At 49.7% G+C, this 12318-nt stretch overlaps 1 protein-coding gene across 1 annotated transcript in view; it reads left to right on the forward strand.

Annotated features, from left to right (window-relative positions):
* Positions 1-12318, forward strand: part of SCTR (secretin receptor) — an 82414-nt gene that overhangs the window by 42991 nt on the left and 27105 nt on the right. The window contains exons 4-5 of the mRNA XM_032250639.1: positions 3159-3262; positions 12089-12186. Of these exons, the coding sequence (XP_032106530.1) occupies positions 3159-3262; positions 12089-12186 (202 nt within the window). The remainder of the gene's footprint in view (positions 1-3158; positions 3263-12088; positions 12187-12318) is intronic.

A 12318-nucleotide genomic window follows, 5' to 3' on the forward strand; every position in this document is an offset into this window, starting at 1 on the left:
CCCCCCGGCCACACACCCCTGCCTTCAAGCCTACCGACACATTACCTGCCAGCATGGCCCCTCCATGCCTGTCTCTGGGATCCTGGGAGCTCAGGACACAGGAGATTAGTCCACATGCGGTGGCCCTGGAGCCGCAGATTGGTCAGGCGCGAGTTCACGCCCAGACTCCCCTTTCTGACTCCAGTCCACAAAGTGACCAAGTGCCAGTCCTGTCACATCCTTTCTCAATTACTTGCTAGAGCCGCTGCCTGCCTCGTTAGGTGGAGGCTCAGTGTCTCCCTCTTGAGGCTCGCCCACCCTTGGATTGCTCGTGGCCTACCGCGGGAAGCTCAGGGGCTCCCTGCTGTGTCCGCACAACGTGAAGGTGGAAGCTGGGGTCTTGCTCCTGCTCTGCTGCAGTTTCTTCTCGCAGCCACATGGTGTCGCTGTGGGGCTGCAGGTCCACACCGAAGCCCTGCCCTCTGGGCTCTGGGCTCTCTCCAGGGCGCTGGGGGCCACGCTGTTCATACCCAGCCTCGGGGCACTCACTGGCTGGCCCCAGAGCACAGGCCAACAGTTGGCCTCAATTTGTCACCAGGAACTCCCACCCACCCACCTTCCTCCCCATAGATCTGCCTCTGAGTCTTGATTAGACCCCTGCCCCTTCATCTCCCCGCAGGAAGGCAGGCTCCCCTGGGTGATGCCCCCCATCCTTAACCCCAGAGGGAGTGCCCAGTGAGGACAAGGTGCTCTGGAAAATAAATGAATTCTCCTCCAGGGCACCTACCACACAGGTCCTGACAGGAGGGGGTCCACGTGGCTGGAGAGACCGCAGGCCCGTTCTGCCCCCAGATGTTTCTGTTCATGCCAGGCCTAGAATACTCCCTGTGGGGCGCATTCCTTTGATTCTGGAAAGGACGCTGGTCTTCCAGAGTTCCTTTTAAAAGCCACATTTCCCTGGCGGCGGCCCCTTGGCCCTCTTTCTCTTCCTACTTAGTGGGGATCTGGCCTTCAAGTGCTCATGCTTTCCTACCTGATTAGGGTCCCGGAGCCTTTTGAAAGTCAGATGCTTTGGACTGGACTTCCTGCAAACTACACACACACACACACACACACACACACACACACACACACACTCTCACACACCCGTTTGGGGGTCCCCTGAGGTGCGCACTGGCTTGTGCCTGGTTAAGTTTCCCTTACCTATTAGGAATTCAGCCGTGGGGAAGTGGGAGGGGGGCATTGAAGGGGCTCCAGAGAGAGCCCAGCCCACCTCCTTTGCAGCTCTGCAGTTTGAAGGCAGGAGGCCCGGCCTCGTTAGCAGCTCTGGGCACCTGGCCTGGGTCACATGCAGCATCTGTCTTGGGAGTCCTGCTGGGTCAGTGAGGAGAGGGCCCCTAACAGGCAGGCCTGCTGCCCTTGACCGTGTCCACAGGGAGCCCAGCCTGTAGGCATGCGCTGTCTTATAAACTTCCATTCTGGCCTTGGGGGAGTCCCTGTTCCCTTAACTCACCTTCCCATCCGCCCAGCCTAAATCTGACCACCGTTGTTTCCCACCTGACAACCTAACTCCCTTGATTTAATTCCAGAAACCTCCCACACCTCCCTAAATTCCAAGATTCCAAGCTCCACCCACTCCTGCTTATTTTAGAAAGACCAAAAAGAGGGGAGTGATGCCTCGCGCCCAGTCTGTGCCTGGCACCAGCATGGGCATTTTCTGTGTGCTCTTATGTTTCCTGCTCACTCTTGCAGTGTGGGTGATTATTTTGTGGCACAGAAAAATGATACACCGAAGGTCACACAGTGACTAAGAGGCTGCCCTAGGTTTCAAACTCAGATCTGGCTGCGCTCCAGCCTCCTGAGCCTTCACAGGGCAGGCATGCCCAGAGCCCAGAGAACTCGGTCTCCTGGTCCTAGACGCTGCCCCTGAGACTTCAGGGGGAGGGCAGAACAGTGATGGCATACACTGTGGCTGGCACCATAGCCCAACTCTCGGCCTTGATGTTCTGGCCTGTAAAATGGGCAGCAGCACCTCCCTCAGAGGGGCATTGTGAGGATTAGATCTAAACCCTGTGAGGCAGGGGCCCAGCCCCTGGGGCTGTGTAGAGGAGCATGCCAGGCTCAGCTGGGGCTCTTGAGGCCCCCCTGGGCCGTGCTCCAGTGAGAGAGAAGGGGTGGCAGGGCTCGCACCCACAGGACTTGCACCCTACAACACCTAGACCCTCCAGAGCTGGGGAGTCAGATCCCAGCCCTCCTCAGCAGCTCAGAGAACAGAATGCAGCGGGGCCATTCAGCCAGAGGAGGGAAGCTCCTCACCATGGCCTTCCAAGACTTTTTTCCTGGCTGGTGGCTCCCTCCCCAGGCTGAGTTCTTGCTGTAAAAGCTCCAGTGGGGAAGCGCTCTCCTCTTCGCTATGAGAAGAGCTCAGAGCAGGCTCTTTACCCCCATTCAGTGCGCCTTTCTGTCCAGCCGGCCAGCCTGTGCTTGATAAGCAAAGACTCTGGGCCAGGCGCTGGGAAGGTGGGGAAGCCACTGCCCACGTGGTGAGAGGGCCCAGCATGCAGTCTCGTGCCAGAGGTGGGGGGCGGTGAGCAACTGAGCAGGAGGACTGTGGTGGCCTTGCGATTATTATGTGGAAAAATGTAGAGGGGTGGTCTAGAGATCATGGATGAAGGTCTAGTAACTGCACCCTCCATGGGGGGCGCTGCCTGGAGGGGTTCATCTCAATGGCACTCCGGTGGTTTTCAAATGGCCGCATGAGCAGGGTGTGAAGTTCCATTTAAAACGGAACTTCCGTGGAGCAGGATGAGTAAAAATGGGAGCCTGGGAAAAAATCACGATGGGAGTGGCCATGTACTGGGCAAGCGCCGCAGATTCTCCGGGGGACCTGCCTGCTAAACAGTGGCAGGACCTGGGGTCAGGAGCAGCACCCCGCTGGGGTGAGAAAGGGGATTGGCACCTGGTGTGTGTTTAAGAGCGTGGGTTCTGGAGCCCGAGTCCCAGGGTTCAAATCCCTTTCCCCTATTCGCTAGGGTGTACTCTTGGGCAAGTTCTGGAACTGCTGTGTGCCTCATTTCCACGCTATAAAGTGGTTTATAGCTACCTGTTACAATAGATGTGACTATGAAAATCACAGTGCCCGGCCCACGGCTCACTTACAGGATGCTTGGCACCCACAGGTTCCTTGTTCCGAAACTGCACACATGATGGCTGGTCAGAAACCTTCCCCAGGCGTGATCTGGCCTGTGGCGTTAACGTGAACGACTCTTCCAACGAGAAGCGGGTAAGCCTGTTAACGTCCACCCAATGGACCTGGGAACAGGAACCTGTGGGGTGAGGAGGCCCTGGGAGAGGAGACGGTGGCACAGGCCTGGGACAGTGGTCAGGACGTAAGCACTGCCCTGTCCCCCTGCCTCCTACTCGCCCAGGTGTCAGTGGGTGTGCCTCACTGCCCTGGTCTGTCGATCCGCAGATGATGGTCAGGAGGACCCAGGCACAGGTAGGTAGGAAATGTCCTGTACCACCGTGAGACTGGGGGTGCTGTATTCATTCAACTGAAAGAGAAGCTAACGTGGTGGCTGAATGTTCAGAGCCAGGCTGGTGCGTCTGAATACCGACCTTGACCTTAGTGGGACTGGGGAAGATTTAATCACTATGTGCCTCAGTTTCTTCATCTGTGCAGTGGGCTAATAGTGCTGACATAGGCTTGTCAGGAGAACTAAACGAGTTAATTTATGTGCATGCTGAGATGGGTACCTGCTCATAGGAAGTGCTCAGTAGTTGTTTGCTTTTGGCCAGGTGTGGTGGCTTACACCTATAATCCCAGCACTTTGGGAGGATGAGATGGAAGAATTGCCTGAGGGCAACATAGTGAGACCCGGTGTCTACAAATAATGTTTAAAAATTAGCTGAGTGTGGTGGTGTGTGCCTATAGTCCCAGCTACTCAGGGAGCTGAGGCAGGGGGATTGCCTGAGCTCGAGAGTTTGAGGATGCAGTGAGCAGTGATTGTGTAGCTGTACTCTAAGCTGGGCAGTGGAGGACAGAGTGAGACACTGTCTCTTAAAAAAAAAAAATGTTTACAGCATTCAAAGGAGTCTCCTGGCTCTGATAAGCAAGGAGGGAGCCCGGCCGCAGAGCAGCCCTAGCTGAGAGGATGCTCCCTTCAGTAATCGGCTGACCTTTTCTGGGGACTTCCAGAGGCATCCTCTGAGGGGGGCCATCAGGGCCCTGTCTGGGCTCAGCTCCTTCTGCTTCCCTGTCACTTCCCAGGATGGCCCTGTCTCTCAACTCTCACACACACCCTGCCATCCTGCCTCCCACCTGGGCCTTTGCCCCTGTTAGAGCCCCTTCCTTGCCTTGGAGAATACTTTCCTCCTTTCTTTTCCTGATTTTTTTTTTTTTCTTTTGAGACAGAGTTTCACTCTTGTTGCCCAGGCTGGCGTACAGTGGTGCTATCTTGGCTCACTGCAACCTTTGCCTCCCGGGTTCAAGTGATTCTCCTGCCTCAGCCTCCTCAGTAGCTGAGATTAACAGGCACGTGCCACCATGCCTGGCTAATTTTTTGTATTTTTAGTAGAGACAGGGTTTCTCCATGTTGGTCAGGCTGGTCTTGAACTCCTGACCTCAGGTGATCTACCTGCCTTGGCCTCTCAAAGTGCTGGGATTACAGGTGTGAGCCACCATGCCTGGCAGACTGATTCTTATACATCCTTTGAGACTCCACTCGGGCCCATCAGTGCCAGCTGTTTCCTCCTCTCTCCACAGGTGTGGCTCCCTTAGAGCTTGGTGTTGGCTATTACCTACTGTGTTATATTAAAATGATCAGTGTATGCTACGTGCCTCCATCTCTCTCACTAAAATACAAGCTCCTCAAAGGCATTCATTCACTCCACACTCAAGGAGGACCTGCTATGGGCCAGGGCTGGGGCTTGGCAAAATCACGGTGACAAATCAGAGTCTTGCTCATTTCCAGGTCCCAGTGCCCAGCACAATGCTTGGCACCTATGAGGTGCCCAGTAAGTATTTGTTGTGCACTTAAACGTCTACCGAGTGCCAGCTGCAATTGTATTCAACCCTCAAAATAACCCTGGGCATTCATTGTTTTTCTCACCGTGCAGAAGAGGAAACTGGGGCTCAGGGATTGCGGAACATGCTTATAAAGCAGTAGAGGTTGGATTTAAACGAAATCTAGCTCCAATAGCATCGGTGCTCCATCTTCTATCTTCTGATGCCTCCCCATAAGATGTGGGGCCCGCCGGGAAGTGCACTTTTAGCAGGTCCCATTAGCTAAACTCTCCAGAGGAAATATGGGTGGATAAGCTTGCTTGTCCCTTGGAGGGTAGGGTGAGGTCATGGGAGAAAGCATGAATGGAAAGCGGCAGAGTTCAGGGAGAAGGGAGGGGCCCGGGTGGCAGAGCACAGCCTCTTCTGCGTTTCTCTAAGACCCCTCTCTCTCTAGTGCATCAGCCTTGCTCTACGTGAAGGAGGGCAAACTCCAAGGGGAGGATGCATTTCCTTCTTTCTCAGGGTGTGTCATCCCATTGGGACATACGTGAGATCTTCAGATCTGGTCAGAGTGGGGTGATTAGTAAGGTGACTCGACACGGAGTGGGACTCATGGTCTTGGAGGGGTGGTGAGTGGGCTCTCCCTCTGCAGAGGAGCGCTTTTATCATCGACTTATATGAAGACACGGGGCTGACTTATATCAAATTTGTAAAATCCATAAAACTAAAAAGGAATATCATGATGGGTGGTGGGATGAAGGTTCAAAAGAAGGCTTTGTGCTGCAAATAACACCCATTTCTCACTAGTTTAATAAGCACATGTGGCTCACATAACTGGAAATGCAGAGAATGGGCTTTGGGATTCTTTGATGAGGCAGCACCACAGAATCACCAGGGACCGTGTCGTCTGTATCTCTCTTCCTGCTGTCCTGGCGGCCTCATCCTCAGGCTGGCATTGTAAGATGACTGCCATCAGAAATCACAGCACAGGCCAGGCACAGTGTCTCAGCCTGTAATCCCATCACTTTGGGAGGCTGACATGGGTGGATCACTAGAGGCCAGGGGTTTGAGACCAGCCCGGCCCACACAGCAAAACCCTGTCTCTACTAAAAATACAAATTAGTCAGGCATGGTGACATGTGCCTGTAATCCCAGCTACGTGGGAGGCTGAGGCAGGGGAATTGCTTGAACTCGGGAGGCGGAGGTTGCAGTGAGCTGAGATCTTGCCACTGCACTCCAGCCTGGGCAACAGAGTGAGACTTTGTCTCAAAAAGAGAAGAAAAAAAATCTACATAATAACTGTCGACTTACACAAATCATCAGGGAAAATGGAGCACAGAGCCTTAACCACAATGTTCATGCCAAGATTAAAACTGTAAAATCCCAAACCAAGGAGCTGAAATTTTATAAAGGAAAATGGAAAGCTCTGGACTTAACTCAGAAAATTAATTGTCCAAAAATGGTGGAAAGGAGACCTAGCTTGGCTTCAGCTTGCATTAAAAAAAAACCAAAACGGGGCCGGGCGCGGTGGCTCAAGCCTGTAATCCCAGCACTGTGGGAGGCCAAGGCGGGTGGATCACGAGGTCAAGAGATCGAGACCATCCTGGTCAACATGGTGAAACCCCGTCTCTACTAAAAATACAAAAAATTAGCTGGGCATGGTGGCGCATGCCTGTAATCCCAGCTACTGAGGAGGCTGAGGCAGGAGAATTGCCTGAACCCAGGAGGCGGAGGTTGCGGTGAGCCGAGATCGCGCCATTGCACTCCAGCCTGGGTAACAAGAGCGAAACTCTGTCTCAAAAAAAAAAAAAAACCAAAACGACAACTCTAAGGTTGGAAGGGTGTCCTGACCACATGATTCCCTGGTCCCTGAATGCCAGTCCACCTGAATCATCCTATTTCTTATTGTTAAAATGTCTTTTCTTTTCATCAACTGAGGGTAAAGGTACGTGTTAGTTGGTTTTCTTTTCTTCTTCACTTCTTGTGACATCCTTACTTGGCATACAGCACTGTATTATTGACGCACTATATTACTGACACCAATAGTGGACCCAGATTGGCAGTAAGAGCACCCATAGATGCCGCGTGGGTAAGTAAAATGAGATTTGCAAACTGTAGCTCTTGGGCCCAATGCAGCCTCGCCGCCTGCTGTTGTAAATAAAGCTTTATTGGAACACAGCCAAGCCCATTCCTCCTGTAGTAAGGCTACTTCTGCACGGCAAGGGCAGGGCTGAGTATTTGCAAAAGAGACCACAGGGTGCCCAAAGCCTAAAATACTCTGTCCCTTCACAAAATATGCCTGTGACCGCTGATCTAGAGGCTACACAAAGCAGGTGGCACAGTTAGGACAGACAGCAGTGAGAGAGACAACTGAATTCAAGACAGCCGTGAGGCTTCTGGGCCCCGTGTGCTCTGGGAGTGGTGCACACTTATGGATGTTAAGAGCTGAGGACCAGCTGGGTGTGGTGGCTCATGCCTGTCATCTCAGCACTTTGGGAGGCTGGCCTGGGAGAATAACTTGAGCTCAGGAGTTCAAGACCACCCTGGGCTACACAGGGAGACCCTATCTCTACAAAAAAAAAAAAAAAAAAAAATTTAAGTAGCTGACTGTAATGGCACTTCCCTGTAGTCCTAGCTACTTGGGAAGCTAAGGCAGGAAAACTGCTGGAGCCTGGGAGGTTGAGGATGCAGTGAGCCATCATCGTGCTACAGCATTCCAGCCTGGGTGACAGAGTGAGACTCCGTCTCAAAAAAAAAAGAAAAAAAAAAAAAAAAAAGAGCTAAGGACTGAAGGTCACATGAAAACTCCAGGGAGCAAGGCTCTTTCTGGGTGCATGAGGCCTTACAAGGCAGGAACAGGTCTGCATGAGAGGTGGGCTGGTCACCTGGTGGGTAATGGCCATAGCCGCAGGACAGTGCAGCATCTTCTGCCTATCACTGCCTCTCCTTGTCACCCTGTGCCCCTGCAGGCTCTTACAGGCTGGCCCAGGCACACCCAGGAGTGAGGCTGGCACCCTCCGCAATGCGGCTCATTCGTACATGGCGAGATTAGCGGTTCACACAATGGGCCTCAATTTTTTGACATTTCACAGGTCTTTGATGTCCCAAAGCCTAGGAACCATTAATTCAAGGCAACCCACTGCCTTCAAGGGTCTTGTTCCTCTCATCCCTGAGAGGGGACTCCTGGCTTCCAGGAGAGCAGTTACATTAGTGGGAACTCAATGTCACATGACAACCTTCTCATTGAAGGCCATCTCCCGCTGTCAGAAAATTTTCGGTCACCTTGAGTCAAAATCTGCCTCCTTTCTGGAAACTTCCCCCATCTGGAGCTCACACACGAGGTCTGGCCCTTCTTCTACACGTCATTCAGTCTAACACTTTTCTCCTCTAAGTGGGTGTTTTTCCCCTCTAGGTGTCATGAACCCGGTTTTTTCATGCACTTCTCAGATGACACAATCACCCTCCTCCAGAAATGCTTCAGTTTATTAATGTGACTCTTAAAATAACATGCCCAGCCTCTCCGAACATTCCCACGTGGCCAGCTGCCCACAGCACTCCATCAGTGTAACTGAGAATGAAGCTAGTTTTTGAGCTTTTTTGTGCCTCGGACTTCATATCATCTCAAACCGCTGACTCATTTTGAGGGAGGATGGTAGGGTGGGAAGAAATTAAAGTTACCATACACTGAGTGCTTCCTATGTGCCAAAGCATTGTCTAGGTACTCTATCTGACACCGTATTTGTTCTTTCAACAAGTCCACAAGGTAGATATTATTATCCCCATTTTGCAGATGAGGAATCTGAGACTCAAAGAGGTTAAATAATTTGCTCAAGGTCACACAGCTGGTGAGTCACAGTCTGGGCTTGGAACCCTTGTCTCCCGGCTCTAAAGCCTCTGTTCTTTCTCTGTCATACACTGGGTGACACTGTGGAGCTTAGGTCTTTCTTTCTTTCTTTTTTGTTTTTTGTTTTTTTTGAGATAGAGTTTCATTCTTGTTGCCCAGGCTGGAGTGTGATGGTGAGATCTCGGCTCACTGCAACCTCTGCCTCCCAGGTTCAAGCGATTCTCCTGCCTCAACCTTCTCAGTATAGCTAGGATTATAGGTGCCTGCCACCACACCCGGCTAACTTTTTGTATTTTTAGTGGAGACGGGGTTTCACTATGTTGGCCAGGCTGGTCTTGAACTGCTGATTTCAGGTGATCCACCCACCTCGGCCTCCCCGAGTGCTGGGATTAAGGTGTGAGTCACCACGCTCGACAGAGGTTTAGTCTTTCTAACCTCAAGGTTATCTTCCCATGAAGAGCTATCAGCCAGCCCCTATTTTATTCTTGTGTCTTCTTAAAAAATTAACTACCTTTTTCTTTTGGTTACAAATAGCCCTTATCCACTGTAGAAAAATTAGAAATATAGAAAAATTACAAAAGAAAATAACAACTGTACTTGCAAACCTATAATGCAAAGTTAACCACTATGAACATCAACCGTATCTCTTTACAGTCTTGTTTCTCTGTATGTATGAGATTGAGCCACATGGAATGGCTGATAATTCAATCTTTTTAAAAATTTTCTTTATTTTTTGTGTTGATATTCAATCATTTTTGATCTATAAAAAAGGGCAATTTCATATAATTCTTTTTAAAAATTCATTTATTAAATTTAAAAAAAAATTCTCAGCAGAATCCATTTTTATATAATTCAACCTAATACATTTTTACGTATAGCTGGAATCCCATTGCACACGTCAAATTTGAATTCTGCCTTTTCATGTGATAATGTATCACCATATACTGACTTGTTTTAAACTCTTGGCAAACAACATTTCTTTATTTTTTCGAGATGGAGTCTTGCTCTGTCGCCCAAGCTGGAGTGCAGTGGTGTGATGGGCTCATTGCAACCTCCACCTCCTGGGTTCAAGTGATTCTCCTGCCTTGGCTTCCTACGTAGCTGGGATTACAGGCGCATGCCAATACACTCTGCTAATTTTTTTGTATTTTTAGTAGCGATGGGGTTTCACGTGTTGGCCAGGCTGATCTCGAACTCCTGACCTCATGATCCGCCCACCTTGGCCTCCCAAAGTGCTGGGATTACAGACTTGAGCTACGGTGCCCAGTCTAAACAACATTTTATTAGTGGCACAGCATGAAAATCATTTGTATTTAAAATAATTTAGTTAACTATTCTTCTGTTGTTGGACATTTGGGTTTTTTCCTCGCTAATACGTCTGTGATAAACATCTTTATGTATAAATATGCTTTTTTATTTCTGATTATTTTTTAGAATCAATTCCTGGAGGTAGAAGGAAGTCAAAAGGAATGCATATTTCAAAGGTTCTTGATACATATTTATTACTTTCCAGAAAGGTTGAACCAGTTTTCACTCCTATTATACCCTCACCTGCATAGAAAATTATTACTTTTAAATATTTGTTAGTTTTGTTGTTAAAAATTATTCTTTTTTTAAAATTTATTTTATTGCATTTTAGGTTTTGGGGTACATGTGAAGAACATGCAAGATTGTTACATAGGTACACACGTGGCAGTGTGATTTGCTGCCTTCCTCCCCATCACCTACATCTGGCGTCTCTCCCCTTGCTATCTCTCCCCAACTCCCCACCCCCCACCGTCCCTCCCCTATAAAAACTGTTCTTTTAATTTATATTCCCTTGATTCTTTTTAATATCACTTTATTTTTTGAACCTAAATGCAGCTCTTTTTTTTTTTTTTTGATACAGAGTCTCACTCTGGTGCCCAGGCTGGAGTACAGCGGGGCAATCTCAGCTCACTGCAACCTCCCTCTCCCAGGTTCAAGGGAGTCTCCTGCCTCAGTCTCCCAAGTAGCTGGGATTACGGGCATACACCACCACCCCCAGCTAATTTTTGTATTTTTAGTAGGGACAGGGTTTCTCTATATTGTCCATGCATGTCTAAAACTCTAACCTTAAGGGATCCACCCACCATGGCCTCCCAAAGTTCTGAGATTACAGGTGTGAGCCACCACACCTGGCCAAATCTTTTAATTTTCATATTCCATTTAGGTCTTTTTGCCTCAAAGATAAGCCAATAATGTGAAATGGCTGCTGAATAAGTGGATGCCTGCTTGACTGCATAGGTGTGCAGTGTACAGACCAGGGGAGATGGGAGGTGATGGGCCCATTCTGCCTCTTCCTCGTCAGAGCATGCATCCGGAGCTTTTCAGCTATGTGGTTCTGGGGTCTTATTTAAGAAGAACGTTAACAAACTGGCATATATTAATTTAACTAAAGGTTGAAGGATAGTGGAAAGAGGTTGAAGACATATTCCCTATGTCTTTATGCATTTATTTATTTGAGACAGGGTCTTACTCTATCACCCAGGCTGGAGTGCTGTGGCTGGATCATGGCTTGCTGTGGTCTTGACTTCCTGGGCTTGAATGATCCTCCTACCTCAGCCTCTGAGTGGCTGTGACCACATTTGTGTGCCACTGCACCTCGCTAATTTTAAAATTTTTTTGGAGAGACAGTGTTTTGCCATGCTGCCCAGGCTGGTCTTGAGCTCCTGAGCTCAAGTGATTCTTCCTCCTCAGCCTCTCAAAGTTCTGGGATTACAAGCATAAGCCACTGCACCCAACCTGACACAGGGAATATTTAATATAGAGAAAACGAATGAGAAACAAATGGGCAGAATAGCTGTTTAAAAAAATGGCAGGCCTCTCTGCATGACCTTTGCAACTTTTCCAGAAAATGGACCAATATGTGGTGCAAGTAATCGATTTTAGCTTCGTATAAACAAAATATAATCTTTTGTGGTGTTGTACACCAATTAACTTTCTCAAAGGGCAGTGAGCACCTTGTCTCTAGAGGTATTAAAGCAAAGGCTTGAATTCAGAGAGTTGGCAAAAGGGCCCCATACATAAGGTGGAAGTTTGAATTGGCATCAGATGACCCCTAAGGGCTTTTCCAATGCCAGGATGTTATGGCGTTATGCCTCTGTGACTTGGCGTCCTTGGAGTTTGGGCAGAACAGCTGCGTCGGTGGGGTTCAAGCTGCCTGAAGTGGGTGCACTGAGGCACAGAAGCACAGAGCTAGCCAGGAGGGCCACGGGGCTGACACGTGCCTCTCTCTGCAGCACTCCTACCTGCTGAAGCTGAAAGTCATGTACACCGTGGGCTACAGCTCCTCCCTGGTCATGCTCCTGGTCGCCCTCGGCATCCTCTGTGCTTTCCGGTGAGAACACACTGCCAGCTCTCCATACCCCAGCCCTCCCCAGGCACAGACTTTGGGTCTCTTCTGAACCATCCAGGACAGAAAGAGGAAGGTCTGGGTGAACCACCTTGTCACGTCTTGATCTAAAGCTTA

The sequence above is a fragment of the Sapajus apella genome, unplaced genomic scaffold (assembly GCF_009761245.1).
Source record: "Sapajus apella isolate SASKATOON/1434 unplaced genomic scaffold, GSC_monkey_1.0 scaffold72, whole genome shotgun sequence".
Taxonomy (NCBI): Eukaryota; Metazoa; Chordata; class Mammalia; order Primates; family Cebidae; genus Sapajus; species Sapajus apella.